The following is a 16,135-nucleotide window of genomic DNA, read 5'->3' on the forward strand; positions in this document are numbered from 1 at the left end:
ATTTGTATCCTCTTTTCTCTTGAGTTAGTCTGGATGAAAAGATCAATAATGTTGATCAATTTCTAAAGAATCATCTTTGCTTTTGGTGATTTTTCTCTATTATTTTCCTCTTTTCATTTATTTCTCTTCAGCTTATTTTAGGCCTTAATTGTTTCTTCATTTTCTAATTTTCTAAGATGGAAAGTTATTGATTCTATATCTTTCATCATTTTGAAAAATTTAATTATAAATTTTCTCTACTCACTGCTATCATTACCTCCTGCAAACTTTGATAAGTTGTATTAAAGTTTTTTTAGTTGTCAAATGGACCTTATTTATTTATATGTGGTACTGAGAATTGAACCCAGTGCTTCACATATTCTAGGCAAGTGCTATACCACTAAGCCATTACCCCAGTCCCCTATAAGTCGTATTTTAATTTAGACATTAAGATTTCTGTTGAGGGCTGGGGATGTGGCTAAAGTGGTAGTGTGCTCACCTGGCATGCGTGGGGCGCTGGATTCAATCCTCAGCACCACATAAAAATAAAATAAAGATGTTGTGTCTGCCGAGAACTAAAAAATAAATATTGAAAAATTCTCTCTATTTAAAAAAAAAGATTTCTGTTGAGTCTTAACATTTGATACTTTTGTTATTTATAAGTATATTGTTTAATTCCAATGAACTCTGAAAGTATGCTTTTTACAATTCATTTTAAATATCATAAGGCATACTTTATCTTGGTTAATGTTCCATATTAGTTTGAGAAGTGTGTGTAATTTACTTCATTGGAAAAAACAATCCACAAACCAATCATGTCAACTTGATTGAAAGTACCATTCAGGTCACTGACATTTGTATTAATTATTCTGCCTGGCAGATCTGTGAATTAATGATAGAAGTTTGAATAGCTGGGTGTGAAAGTGCATGCCTGTAATACTAGTGGCTTCAGAGGCTGAGGCAGGGGGGTTGAGAGTTCAAAGCCAGCCTCAGTGGTCAAGTGCCCCGAGTTCAGTCCATAGTAACAAAAAAAAAAAAAAAGAGAAAAAGAAAAAAAAATGTAGTAATTTGATACTCTAAATTAAATAGAGTTTTTTTTTTTTTATCCTTGTCATTCTTTCAGTTTTCCTTTATGTCTTTTATTACTCTGTTGTTAGGAACCTATGTGTTTTACATTCTTGGAGAATTGAAACCATTTTTCATTCATGAATGATATTTCTTTAATCCTTTTACCTGATAATTATATTTCAAAATATAGCTGCTTCAGCTTATTTTGGATCAGTGTTAACCATTTAATTTTATCATGTGTCTTTAAAGTGTTTCTCAAGAACACAATTTCCTTTTTACAAAAATCTATGCTCACATCTTTGTTTAATTGGTGTCTATAGATCAATCATATTTCAAGTTATTGTGGATATTTTTAAATTAATACCTGCCACATTTGTAACTGGTTTGTATTTTTTCCCATTTTCTTTGCTTATTTCTTCCTTTCAGTTTTAAATATTTTATTATTCATTTTCCTCACTTCTCTCCATATCATCTATACTACTTTTTATTTATTGTTTAGTGGCTCTTCAAGAAGTAGCAATACATATTTACAAGTAATCCAAGCTCACTTACAAATTAGTAAATTGTTATTTGAAACTACTACACATACTTTATTTTTTTTTCTTGGTTGTTCAAAACATTACAAAGCTCTTGACATATCATATTTCATACATTAGATTCAAGTGGGTTATGAACTCCCATTTTTACTCCAAATACAGATTGCAGAATCACATCGGTTACACATCCACATTTTTACATAATGCCATATTAGTAACTGTTGTATTCTGCTACCTTTCCTATCCTCTACTATCCCCCCCTCCCATCTTCTCTCTCTACCCCATCTACTGTAATTCATTTCTCTCCTTGTTTTTTTTTCCCATTCCCCTCACAACCTCTTATATGTAATTTTGTATAACAATGAGGGTCTCCTTCCATTTCCATGCAATTTCCCTTCTCTCTCCCTTTTCCTCTCACCTCATGTCTCTGTTTAATGTTAATCTTTTCCTCGTGCTCTTCCTCCCTGCTCTGTTCTTAGTTGCTCTCATTATATCAAAGAAGACATTTGGCATTTGATTTTAGGGATTGGCTAGCTTCACTTAGCATAGTCTGCTCTAGTGCCATCCATTTCCCTGCAACTTCCATGATTTTGTTATTTTTTAGTGCTGCGTAATACTCCATGGGGTATAAATGCCACATTTTTTTTTTATCCATTCATCTATTGAAGGGCATCTGGGTTGGTTCCACAGTCTAGCTATTGTGAATTGTGCTGCTATGAACAACGATGTGGCAGTATCCCTGTAGTATGCTCTTTTAAGGTCTTCAGGGAATAGTCCAAGAAGGGCAATAGCTGGGTCAAATGGTGGTTCCATTCCCAGCTTTCCCAGGAATCTCCATACTGCTTTCCAAATTGGCCTCACCAATTTGCAGTCCCACCAGCAATGTACAAGAGTACCCTTTTCCCCACATCCTCGCCAGCACTTGTTGTTGTTTGACTTCAGAATGGCTGCCAATCTTACTGGAGTGAGATGGTATCTTAGGGTGGTTTTGATTTGCACTTCTGACTGCTAGAGATGGTGAGCATTTTTTCATGTACTTATTGATTGATTGTATGTCCTCCTCTGAGAAGTGTCTGTTCAGGTCCTTGGCCCATTTGTTGATTGGGTTATTTGTTATCTTATTGTCTAGTCTTTTTGAGTTCTTTGTATACTCTGGATATTAGGGCTCTATCTGAATTGTGAGGAGTAAAAATTTGTTCCCATGATGTAGGCTCCCTATTTACCTCTCTTATTGTTTCTCTTGCTGAGAAAAAACTTTTTAGTTTAAGTAAGTCCCATTTGTTGATTCTTGTTATTAACTCTTGTGCTATGGGTGTCCTATTAAGGAATTTGGAGCCCGACCCCACAATATGTAGATCGGAGCCAACTTTTTCTTCCATCAGACGCAGAGTCTCTGATTTGATATCAAGCTCCTTGATCCATTTTGAGTTAACTTTTGTGCATGGGGAGAGAAGGGGATTCAGTTTCATTTTGTTGCATATGGATTTCCAGTTTTCCCAGCACCATTTGTTGAAGATGCTATCCTTCCTCCATTGCATGCTTTTAGCCTCTTTATCAAATATAAGATAGTTGTAACTTTGTGGATTAGTCTCTGTGTCCTCTATTCTGTACCATTGGTCCACCCACCTGTTTTGGTACCAGTACCATGCTGTTTTTGTTACTATTGCTCTGTAATATAGTTTGAAATCTGGTATCGCTATACCGCCTGATTCACACTTCCTGCTTAGAGTTGCTTTTGCTATTCTGGGTCTTTTATTTTTCCATATGAATTTCATGATTGCTTTCTCTATTTCTACAAGAAATGCCGTTGGGATTTTGATTGGCATTGCATTAAACTTATAGAGAACTTTTGGTAATATCGCCACTTTGATGATGTTAGTTCTGCCTATCCAAGAACAGGGTATATTTTTCCATCTTCTAAGATCTTCTTCTATTTCTCTCTTTAGGGTTCTGTTGTTTTCATTGTATAAATCTTTCACCTCTTTTGTTAGGTTGATTCCCAAGTATTTTATTTTTTTTGAGGATATTGTGAATGGAGTGTTTTTCCTCATTTCCGTTTCAGAAGTTTTGTCGCTGATATACAGGAATGCCTTTGATTTAGGCATGTTGATTTTATATCCTGCCACTTTGCTGAATTCATTTATTAACTCTAGCAGTTTCTCTGTAGACCCTTTTGGGTCTGTTAAATATATTATCATGTCATCCGCAAATAGCGATAATTTAAGTTCTTCTTTTCCTATTTTTATGCCTTTAATTTCTTTCGTCTAATTGCTCTGGCCAGTGTTTCGAGAACTATATTGATAGAGGGCATCCCTGTCTTGTTCCAGATTTTAGAGGTAATGCCTTCAATTTTTCTCCATTCAGAATGTTGCTAGCCTGAGGCTTAGCATAGATGGCTTTTACAATGTCGAGGTAAGTTCCTGTTATCCCTAGTTTTTCTAATGTTTTGAACATAAAGGGATGCTGTACTTTGTTGAATGCTTTTTCAGCGTCTGTCGAGATGATCATATGGTTCTTATCTTTAAGTCTATTGATGTGGTGAATAACATTCATTGATTTCCATATATTGAACCATCCTTGCATCCCAGGGGTGAATCCTACTTAATCATGGTGCACAATTTTTTTGATATGTTTTTGTATCTGATTCGCCAGAATTTTATTGAGGATTTTTGCATCTAGGTTCTTTAGGGATATTGGTCTGTAGTTTTCTTTCTTTGAGGTGTCTTTGTCTGGTTTCGGAATCAGGGTGATGTCGGCCTCATAGAATAGAAAAAGAGGGAGCTCTTCCAAATTCATTTCCTGAAATAACTTGAAAAGTATTGGTATTAATTCTTCTTTAAAGGTTTTGTAAAACTCTGCTGTATACCCATCCAGTCCTGGGCTTTTCTTGGTTGGTAGTCTTTGGATTGCTTCTTCTATTTCATCCATTGATATTGGTCTGTTCAAATTGAACTACACATACTTTATAACAGAGTATTCCAATACTTTAAAAATTTGTCAATCATTGCTTTGTGAGAATCACATAACACATTGTTAATATTAATTTGAATAAATATTTTTCTGTTATCTATTAAGACAAATGAAATATTTACTTTCATTTATTATTTTTCTGACACTTTTTCTTCCTTTCTGTAGATCTAAGTTACTGACCTACATGATTTTCATTCTCCCTGCAGAATTTCTTATAATATTTATTGCAGGCCAGGTCTGCTTATGATGAATTTTCTGTTTTCATTTGTCTGTAAAAGTTGAAACTATAACCTTATTGGCCTTTTTTAGTTTTATTGATTTTATTTTTAAATTTTTTTTAATTCACAAGAGCGGAATGCATTACACATATAGAGTATGATTTTTCATATCTTTGTATACAGAGTGTGTTCACGCCAATTCATGCCTTTGTACATGTACTTTTTTTGCATTACAATTCTTATTACACATATACACCACAATGTTTCATAACTGTTTATATAGAGTATGTTGACACCCAATTTGAATCTTTGCTTATGTACTTTGGATAATGATGTCTATCACATTCCAGTGCCCTTGCTAATCCCCTGCCCCCTCCCTTTCCCTATCTAGAATTCATCTAATCCTCCCATGCTCCCCCTCCCTACACCACTATGAGTCAGCCTCCTTATAACATAGAAAACATTTGGCATTTGTTTTTTGGGATTAGCTAACTTCGCTTGGCGCTTAGCATTATCTTTCCAAATGTCATGATTTTGTTTTTTTTTTTTTAATGCTGAGTAAAATTCCATTGTGTATATATGCCACTTTTTTTAAATAATTGATCCACTGAAGGGCATCTAGGTTGGCTTTCAATGGTGTTCCTCATAGAAACAGAAAAAGCAATCATGAAATTCATCTGGAAAAATAGGAGACCCAGAATAGCTAAAGCAATCCTTAGCAGGACGAGTGAGGCAGGTGGCATCTGTATACCAGACCTTAAACTATACTACAGAGCAATAGTAACAAAAACAGCATGGTATTGGCACCAAAACAGACTGGTAGACCAATGATAAGAATAGAGGACACAGAGACTAACCCACAAAATTACAATTATTGTATATTAGACAAAGGTGCCAAAAACATGCACTGGAGAAAAGAGCATCTTCAACAAATGGTGCTGGGAAAACTGGAAATCCATATGCAACACAATGAAATTAAGCCCCTATCTCTCACCAGACACTAAACTCAAAATGGATCAAAGACCTGGAATTAGACCAGACACTCTGTGTCTAATAGTAGAAAAAGTAGGCCCTAATCTTCATCATGTGGGATTAGGCCCCAACTTCCTTAATAAGACTCCTATAGCATAAGAATTGAAACTGAGAATCAATCAATGGGATGGAATCAAACTAAAAAGTTTCTTCTCCACAAAAGAAACAATCTGTGAGGTGAAAAGAACCCACATTCTGGGAGTGAATTTTTACCCCTCACACATCAGATAGAGCACTAATCTCTAGGATATATAAATAACTCAAAAAGCTAAGCACCAAAAAAACAAATAACACAATCAATAAATGGGCCAAGGACCTGAACAGACACTTTTTAGAAGTGTATATACAATCAATCAACAAATATATGAAAAATGCTCATCATCTCTAGCAATCAGAGAAATGCAAATCAAAACTAAGATATCATCTCCCTCCAGTCAGAATGGCAGCTATTATGAAGATAAACAATAAGTGTTGGTGAGGATGTGGGGAAAAAGGTACATTCATACATTGCTGGTGGGATTGCAAACTGGTGCAGCCAATATGGAAAGCAGTATGGAGATTCCTTGGAAATCTGGAATGGAACCACCATTTGACCCAGCTATCCCTCTCCTCGAACTATACCCAAAGGACTTAAAAACAGCATACTACAGGGACACAGCCACATCAATGTTTATAGCAGCACAATTCACAATATCTAAACTATGGAGCCAACCTGGATACCACCTTATGTTTGGTAGGATGATTTCAGGAGTGAGGTTTCTAGTTTTTTGTTTGAAATATGTAAAAAGGTAAAAAACAAACAGTCTTTTGCCATCTTGTTTGCTAGGTTTCTAATTAGAAGCCCAGTGTATTTCCTAACCTTTTTCCTTTATAGGTAAGATTTTCTACTATGGCTCCCCCCACACAGTTTTTAAACATTATATGTCATCATAATAGGTTTGGGGGACTTATCCTGTGTGGTGTTTTAGTGTTCTAAAAGCTTCCTTAAACTGTGGTGTGGTTTCCATTATTAAATGAAATAATTTGATCATAATTATTTCAATTTTTTTTTCCTAATACATTTTCTTCCTCTTCCTCTTCTGTTGTTCTAATTGTGCCAGGATCATACACTTTGACTATTGTTGTGTGTTTGTGTGTGTTTTGGTTCTATTGATAATCCTATCAAATGGTACATCTGTTTCTCTATTACAGTGTTTTCGGTGGTGCTGGAGATTGAACCCAGTGCCTTGTGCATGCTAGACAAGGATTCTACCACTGAGCCACATCCCCAGCCCTTATTACAGTGCTTTTTATGTTTAGCATGTGCTTTTGATTACTGACTAAAGTTCCCATTTCTATACTTATGGTACCCGTCTGTTCTCCCATGTTGTCTGTTTTCTTCCTGTAAAGTTCTTACCCCATTTTTCATCATCTCTCTCATATGAGTTCTGGTTCTTTTCCATTGTATTTTCTTGTCTTTTAGCATACCTTATGATGTTTTGTTAAAAGGTGGAATGAACATACATTTGGGAGTAGGAACTAAGGTAAATAGACCTTCAGTGTAAGGTTTTATGTTAATCTGGCTAATATTGGGTTTGGTTTAATGTTTGCTATAGCCATAGATGCCAGGGGCTTCAAAATCCTCTGATGCTTGTTTTGCTTATTTGGCTTTCGTCTCTGCTGGATGTTTAGGTTCCTTTAAGAACTCAGTAGTCTGCTTTTGCAAATTTTTCAGTTGTAATCCACTTCAATTGTAGTGGAGTCCTGTAGATATGGTGGAAGGGAACTCTTCTGTGATCTTCTGATTATATTTTATCCTTTCAGTGGGACTGTGTTCCTGAGCTATGTCCTTCACAAGGACTTCTTCACTTTTTCCTCCTGTTATGAGAGAGAGGAATGCTATGGGTCTGTCAGGGGGAGGGGTTTGGAGATGCCCTGTCCTCAGGTGCAATAGGCTTTGGCAAAGCCTTATTTTTTGTTGAAATGCAGGCAGTTGTTATGGAGCATGCTGTGTGTGTTTCAAAATGGTTATCTTTCCCCTTTTAATAGCAGAGGCATATGATGATCTATTGTTTTCTGTTACAATCTGGTGTACTTCTATGAAAGAAGAGCACCTTTCCTGAGACAGCAGCCCCCAAATGATCTTAGCTCTCATTGTCATCTCCACATGGATTCCAGCAACTCAATCCCAGTGACTCTAAAGGCTGAGGCAGGAGGAGTGCGATTTTGAGGCAAGCCTCAGCAATTGAGTGAGACCCTGTGTCCAAAAGAGTTGAAAATGCAGCTCGAGCAATCCTACCAATTTAGACTGAGTATCCGTAGTCCCTGTCTCTCCAGTCTCAGGGTGGTGGCTTACCCTACAACTTAAGTATCTGATGTATACCAGAATGGCCATTGGTTTTCAGTTCTTTTTGTAGTTGTTTTCTTCTGTTATTGTTAGGACAGGAATGATGACTTTCAAGTTCTTGTCAGAAGTGAAATTTGAAAGCTATCTCTAAATTCATTTTGAACCAATATGTATGAAATGTCAACTTTGAGGATTGCCAGCTTATTATATCTTTAGTAGTCCCACATATCTCAATCAACCCTGGATGGGAATGCCAGCAGTAACAACAACAACAAAAAAATACCAAGAGAGAAATGCAAATTTGTTCCAACATTTTTCTTAATTTTATAAGTAAAAAACAATTATGTGATATAACAATACAAACATTCTAAAGGGAATTTTTAGAAAATATTTATCAATAAGCAAGAAGTTGATTTTATTCATGACTTTCACTTGGGATTTGGATAAAGCCTTCCCTCTCAGAACACTGAAGTAAGGACCTAAAAACCTAATTAGACTTTTTGATATGGATTACAGACAGTGATTTAGCATTTTCTCTAGAAAAGTCTGATGTTACCACAGGATCTCCTTCCGCAGTAGCTGAGCAGACTTCCTATTCTCAATGTATCCTTTCTCTATTATTTACCTCTATCATGTAACTCTTTTTGTGGCTGAACCACCAAGGCATTTGAATTTGTTGTCTAAACGGATTTATTAGAAGTTGGGGGAAAAGTGAGCAACTCTAATATGTCTTTTTTAGAGTCTGGAAATCAGAAATTCAGTATGTTGTTTACACTTCAGTAAACACATCTGACTGTTTCCATGGATCATTTGTAACACACAACCTTAATTAGCAACAAAGCACATATAGAGGTATTATTGAATTTTCGTTATTTGGGATTTCTGAAAACAATCACCTTTTGCAAATTATCTCCGTATCTTCTTTTCATTTCATGTGAGTTTATTCTGTTTTAGAAAAGCCTGGCCAGCTTCTACAGGTCCATTTTGTAGCATTCAGATTCTAGTTTAAGATGTAGTCATTACTGCCACTACGTGGCTTATTTTGAAAGTACTTAAAAATGAAACTTATACTTACAGCTTTGAACTTAAAAAAAACAACAACAACAACAATAAATTGACATTTTCTCAAGTCAGCAGAGATATTCGCTATATACAGTCATGTGTCCCTCAATGATAGGGATATGTTATGAGGAATGCATCATTATGTAAATATTCTTGAGCATAATTACATGAACCTAGTTGGTGTCGGTCAATCATTTGGCATGGTGTTTTGATATAATCAAGAGATGTGGTAAACACAAGACTTATGAGGCTGCTGCAGCCATACAGTTTTACAGTATACTTGTACGTTTGTGTATGTATATAGATTACATTCCAAAATAATGCTTAAAAAGTATGGTATAGCAAATATATAAACTAGTCAGTCATTATCAATTATGTATAGTTGCACATGCTATAATTTTACATAGCTTGCAGTACAGGTTTGTTCACACCATATCACTAACTGATAGGCATTTATTCAGCTGTATTAGTCTTATAGGACCACTGTTATACATGTACTCTGTTTTTGAAAAATATATTATGAGGTAGTGACCATGCTTTTCTTTAAGGATATGACCCAATTAATAGTAATACTTTATTTTGCTTCTTAAAAATCTACATCCTGAGTGAAACACATACGGAAAAATGTGTGTATAAACACAAAGGTAAATGTGCATTTATGCACACATATTCAACAATGTATATCCATGTAATGCATTTTCCTCACTTATACAAGTGGATTCATCTGCATACTCTTCTGTACCTTGTTTGTATCTTTTCAATGTCTCAATAGTATTCATTTCTTTCTGCTTTGTATTTTTGTTTTGGTACTAAAAATTCTACTACTGATGTGCCTAAAGAATTATTTCACACTTATATATATATCATTGAGAAAATTGCCAGAAGTAATATTTTAGATTTCAGAATAGATGTTTAGAATTTTAAAACACATTGTTGATTTGTTTCCGTAGAATTTACCATCAATTCTACCTTTCCCAGATATTCTTTTTGTTGTTCTTTTGTGTGTTTTAGTTTTTTTTTTCTTTTTTGGCACTGGTGGTTTAACCCAGGGTACTCTAAAACTAGAGTACTCTAGAGAGGGCTGGGGATGTGGTAGTTTGAGAAAGGGTCTCCCTAAGTTGCCCAGGCTGGCCTTATATTTGAAGTCCTTGTGCCTTAGCCTCCTAAGTGGCTGGGATTACAGCTGTGCACTTTATTCTTAAAATTTAACTTTCTCTACTGTCATACTATACAGAGTGCAGTTACATACCTTTCTAAAGTACATCATGTATCTATTTCTGTGAAATTCTTGTTCACGTTTTTGTAGTTGCCTTTCATGTTTTTTAGTTGATTTCTGTGCAGCCTTCAAATTGTAATACTCTGACATGAATACCAATCTTTTTACCAGGTTTTACACTTTAAGTTGATAATGATCATTTATGCTACTTAATAAAATTTAACATGTTTTATTTAGGGTTTCGAGGTGTTTTATCCTGGTAAGAACTATCTTTTTCCCTTAAGGTTATGAATAAATGTATCCACATAGTTTGAAACTACTTTTATGCCCATTGCCATGTGGATTCTTTTAGTTTATGAAATCTTTTTAGTGCATTTAATCTTGATGTAATCAAAGTATCAAAAGCTTAATGGTCTCTGATTTGGAGGATTAGCTGAGAAAGCCTTTAAATGGAAGTCTTTAGCCCAACACCCAATTTTTTTTTCTAGGATTTCGATCATTATTTTATTTCCATGTAACTCCTTCAGGTGTAAACATTTACTTTCATGGATAACAGTTATGACAGCATGTTTATGCTTTAACTCTATTCAGATGCTTCCCGTGCTTCTGTAATAAGGAGTGAAGGTACTCAACACGTCTGAGTGTATCTCAGGCTCTTCATGTGACACTGTTAATTTCACTTTGTATTTTTGAAGCTGCTTAGACAAAAATTTATAAATATCTTAGGCTAGACATTTCCTTCTATTAATGTGAAATATCCATCTTTGTCTCTTTTAGAACAAAGTTGGCATGGCATTATATCTTATTTGGTATTATTACTTTATAAATTGTGTTTTCTGTAATATGGGGGGGGGTGTCATCACTCATCCTATTTGTCATTGTCCTCTATTGCTTTCACACAGATGACCGAATTTATTGTCAGTGTGTGAATATCTTAATACTCAAATCTAACTCCCCTGTTATTGTCATCATGGAAATCATGATGCATTTTTATCTCCATTTTACCATTCTCTGTCATTTACCCTCCTTATTAGTTTTTGTTCAATTAGTGTTTCAACTTATTTTTCTCTTTTAGTCTGGTAATATCACTGAATATGTATATATATTTTATATGTGCATAAAATTAGTCAGCATTTCCATTTTATCCTAAGTCTGTTCTCAACTATAGCCAGGAGTTGTTTTTTATCTCATTAGGACACATATGATACAAGTAGTGGCTGCCTAGAGTGTCATATTTACATAGGATCTAAGATCATGTATGATTAAGACCTAGAAAGAATGAAGTAACCAGAAGAAAAATTAATTCAAGAGCACAGAAATACATTTGATTATAAACTCATTGTATGATTTTCCTTTCTGAAACTTGTTTCTTATGGTTCAGAGATAATATTCTCTTTAAGTAGTTTTCTAGGAATATCTCTTGAGGCACAGGAGTCTAAATAAGATAGTCAAGGGTAAAGCCAAGGATTAGGACTAAAAGAGTGAAATTGTCAAAGTAATTATCTGGCAACAGGGTGAAGGAGAACAGTGGAGTGTGTGTGTGTGGGGGGAGATATATGACGTAATTTCTTCTAGAATTCTCAAAATATTATAAGGTTCACAACATCAGTATCTATGAAAAAATATTAGCTAATAGAGATCCAATTAACTGAATGGACTAAAATATACTTGTATGTGCTTTTTGGCTATCAGACATTGTTGCCATGAAGTGCAGTGAGAAGACCCATTCATCTTCAATGGCACTTATCTAATCTCAGAAGCCTGGTGTGTGTGAGAAATGGGATGCACTGGATGTCACTATCGATGTCCTGGTCAGGACCCAGGCAAAACTGGCATTCCACGATACTGATACCTAACTCTCATGTTGTTAACCCTCTTCTCATAATGTACCTCCATATGCATATGATTTCCTGCAGTATTCAAAGGCGGAAAGGCATCCTGTGACTGCGCTGGAGAAAATGATGGAGTCAAGTTTTGGCGCCCCCCAGTCATTCCCTGAGGTTCCTTCTCCTGACAGAGGAAGCCAGTCTGTTAAACACCACAGGTACTAGTAGCCGATTATTGTGGGACTGGGTTCATTCACACAGTGTACACTCTGGACACACATGCCGAAAAATGGCAACATGGGATTGTTCTTGATTCTCCTATAGTTCTCCATGGAGGAGATGTTCCAGCAGCTCACAGCAGGTAAACAAAAGACACTGGCTTCCCTCGCAGGCAACATTTTGCCTACAAGAGCCTGAAGAAACCATTAACAACACTCATCAGAGCTATAGGCATAGACCAGTGAACAGAACAATTGCATTCTGAAAAACTATTAAAACATGATTTTTTCCTAGCCTGCCTCATCATTACTGGCAAAACTAATGTCTAATTCTCCCCTCGGCAGCTGGTGTGAGATGCTCCATGTCTTCCAACATGGTCCTCACAAAAGAAAATTTTCCAGGGGGATATCCTGGCGAACCTTCTCTAAAACCTTGTGTTATTAGTGGAGGGGTACTCTTTGTAAGCTGACCACAGCAATTGGGTCTTTGAGAAAGAAAGGCAAATATATTTTATGACATTCTAAAAGTGAACATATTCTGTAGCATCTTCTAGCTCACAGTGTTCTGCTTTACACACGAGGTTCTTGTACTCCAAAAAATGGAAGGTATCGCCTTCCAAACCAAGTGGTGAAGTTTGTTGGAAATAATGTTATAGTGGATAGTATGTATATGTGTATGTTTTTGTATGTGTCAAAATGGACATCTTCAATCTTTGCACAAGTTGTCCAAAGACTGAAGCTTCTTTTTTCAATTACCAATCTATAGTAACAAGTTTTCTACTTTCAATTAAAACTTTATGCTGCTACAAAAACAAAACAGGTACAATAGCTTAAATATAAAATATATGCAGTAAATTGAAATTTTGAATGTGACAGTAAATAGTGAGGTACTACTACCAATGAAGGATAACTGTTATCAACCTTTGTTTTCACATCTCTCAGCAACACTTTGCACACAACCCCATCAGAAACACTTTTTAAAAGGAAACAACCTTTTCCTTCACTCCTTAATGAACCTTAGGAAAGGGCTTTCCTGTTTGTACCCACACTTATATTGTAATTATCAACATACTATTTTTTAAAAATTTCCATTCCATATGAAACTGAAATAGAGGGTTTAAGTATCTTAAACTCAAGTTTTGGCTTATATCATTTGTTGCATTTACAGACTACTTCCCCGTGGAAAGAGCATTTCACTTTAATGGACTTTAGTCCAAAATTCCCAGCCTTTTAGAAGATGGATATTTTCACCCAAACAGTATTTCCCCCTGTCGATTAGAACAGAGTATTTTATCCAGTCAAGTAAGAGAGTTTAGTGAATCATTGTAGTACTGAATTGTCATAAAGTTGAGATTTTTAAGAATCATATCGGAGCTGAAGTATACTTTTGTTCTTATTTGTATATTTATTCTGAAAATTGGCTTCTACTCAGGCTTTTAGGAGTCACTCACAGATTAAATAAGGACATCATTAAGACACTGTCCTTTTGTTCAGTACAATGACATTGGAGTATCTTTTGACATACATTGTGTCCTGATAGATAGGCAACAGGTGATTTATAAAGTGCCTCTAGAACTTTGTAAATTATGGTTTCATACATCATAGTTTTTGTTTTGTAAAACATGCAATAGACTTAAACATTTTCATGATTGTGGGATATATAAATCAGTGACCAGGTTATCAAACTGTTCCATAACATCCTGAATAGTTGATTGACCAGTAGATGCAGACTATTATTTTTAAGATGGATTACTACCTCATATGGGTAGACTTTGCTGTTGTGACAGTTTAGCAAGCTATATGAATAATTAATTTCTTTTTGTGCACTAAAAATATAGCTCATTTGGATAACTTATTTGTGAAACAAAGCCATTATTTCTAATGTTTAGTCCAAAAATTCCCACCTGTTTAAAAAAAATCTACCACGCCATCCTTATTGCACATTTTGACAATCTAACTTGCTCAAAGAAAGCACATATATAGGTTTTCTATGGTGACATGACTCCAGGACTTTTAGGGACTAGGAGAATGGTAGAAGAACAAGATGAAAACTTTCTTTTGAGCATCTACTATTTGCCAGGCTCCACATTAAATATTTGCATATATTTTAGCTTCCACACTAATCCCATGAAAAAATAAGCACAATACTGATACCTTCCTTTTGCTGCTCCCCACTCCCACCCCTGTGCAGTGGTCTCTACCTCTCCCTGTGTACCAGAAGAGCTATAGGCTGTTTTGTCCCCTGGCTTCTCTTGGTTCAATGGGAAATGGTAAGGTGGTGGCATTTCTTCCCCTTCCTTCCTTGGTAGCCTGAGCAACCTGTCTTCTGGGGCCCTCAGACTCTGCCAGATGGTCTTATCCTTACTCTCCTGACTGAAGGGCCAAGGAAGGAGAGAGAGAGAAACAGAGAGAGTAATAGCTTCCCCTTGTTAGTAGTGGTAAGGACAACAGTCTCTATTTCCCCCCTTTCAAATATAGGCTATACATTCTAAATTCTAAAACCTTACTTTGCTGAAATTAAAATAGCATTTATTTCCCTCCAAGTCTGATACTAGTCTCAATTTCAGTATCATGCTCCTAGTAAGGTACAGACCTGAGATTTTATACTTAGACATAGTACACTCTAGCACCTAGATTCCCATACCTGACAGACTCTTTAATTCCCAGGGGATGGTAGATAGAAGTAGGGAGGGAGGGAAACCATAGTTTCTAATAGAGAACTTCTTAGAGACCTAACTATACACCACTTGTTGGGAAGAATTGTAGCACTCAGCATACAAAGAATATCAAAATAAAAGTATAATGATGTTGCTGGTTATGATATGATGTCTGCCTAAACTGAAGAAGTTCTATATAGTTCGATCAGTTATCTTGCCAAAACCAGAAAAGTGGATACTAGCACTCAAATATAAAAATGAAACTTTTGGGCACACATTGACATTTATCAAGTAGAAATAACTAATATTGATGGGAAAAAATGACAGAAGCCAAACAATATAGTGATATGGTAAAATTCCTTTGGAGGGCCTCTTCCTTTAAGGACTTGATAGGCTTATTGAAATTTTGTGGATATTTTTCATCTTTGTTTATATGGTTGAATTGATATTTTCAGATGTAACATGGATCCACAAAATTCTCCGTTCATTCATTGTTTGAACTCAACAATTAACATCTCATGAAATGCCTACAGATGAACAAAGTTCTCCTTACTAGTCTAAGTAGGGTCCATTCAGGGGGTGGAGATGGGAATCTGTGTGGAATAAGTAATGAGTCAAATCAGCAATTATTGTTTTGGGGGTGAAAACTGAGGAAAGGATCCAGGGTCTCACAAATGCTAGACATGTAAGTGATATCTCTAGCCCTTTTAAAATTGTATTTTGACGTAGGGTGTAAGTTGCCCAGGCTGACCTCAAACTTGTGATTCTCAGTTTCCCAAGTAGCTGGCATTACAAGAGTGTACCACTGTGCCTGGCTATCAATTAAATATTTTTTATACAATCTAGTTCTTTTGTTTTATGTAAACTACATATGGTGTTCTCATATTGTTCAGGCCTCTGATCTACCTCATTTATATAGCTATAAATATGATTATTTGGATACGCATCAAATGAAATAGCTAATCAGACATTTATTAAGAGCAAATGCAAAAATAGTTTCTCAAGACTAATGAAAATCTGGGAATCT

General features: G+C 35.6%; 1 protein-coding gene across 4 annotated transcripts in view; it reads left to right on the top strand.

Annotated features, from left to right (window-relative positions):
* Nucleotides 1–16,135, top strand: part of Nrg3 (neuregulin 3) — a 1,062,638-nt gene that overhangs the window by 1,031,844 nt on the left and 14,659 nt on the right. For all 4 annotated transcript variants that reach the window (XM_058581037.1, XM_046450261.2, XM_058581038.1 and 1 more), the window contains exon 7: nucleotides 12,324–12,451. In XM_058581037.1, the coding sequence (XP_058437020.1) occupies nucleotides 12,324–12,451 (128 nt within the window). The remainder of the gene's footprint in view (nucleotides 1–12,323; nucleotides 12,452–16,135) is intronic.

This window comes from Marmota monax, unplaced genomic scaffold, assembly GCF_021218885.2.
Source record: "Marmota monax isolate L192 unplaced genomic scaffold, Marmota_monax_Labrador192_F-V1.1 WCK01_AAM20220418_F8-fsc00004, whole genome shotgun sequence".
Classification (NCBI taxonomy): Eukaryota; Metazoa; Chordata; class Mammalia; order Rodentia; family Sciuridae; genus Marmota; species Marmota monax.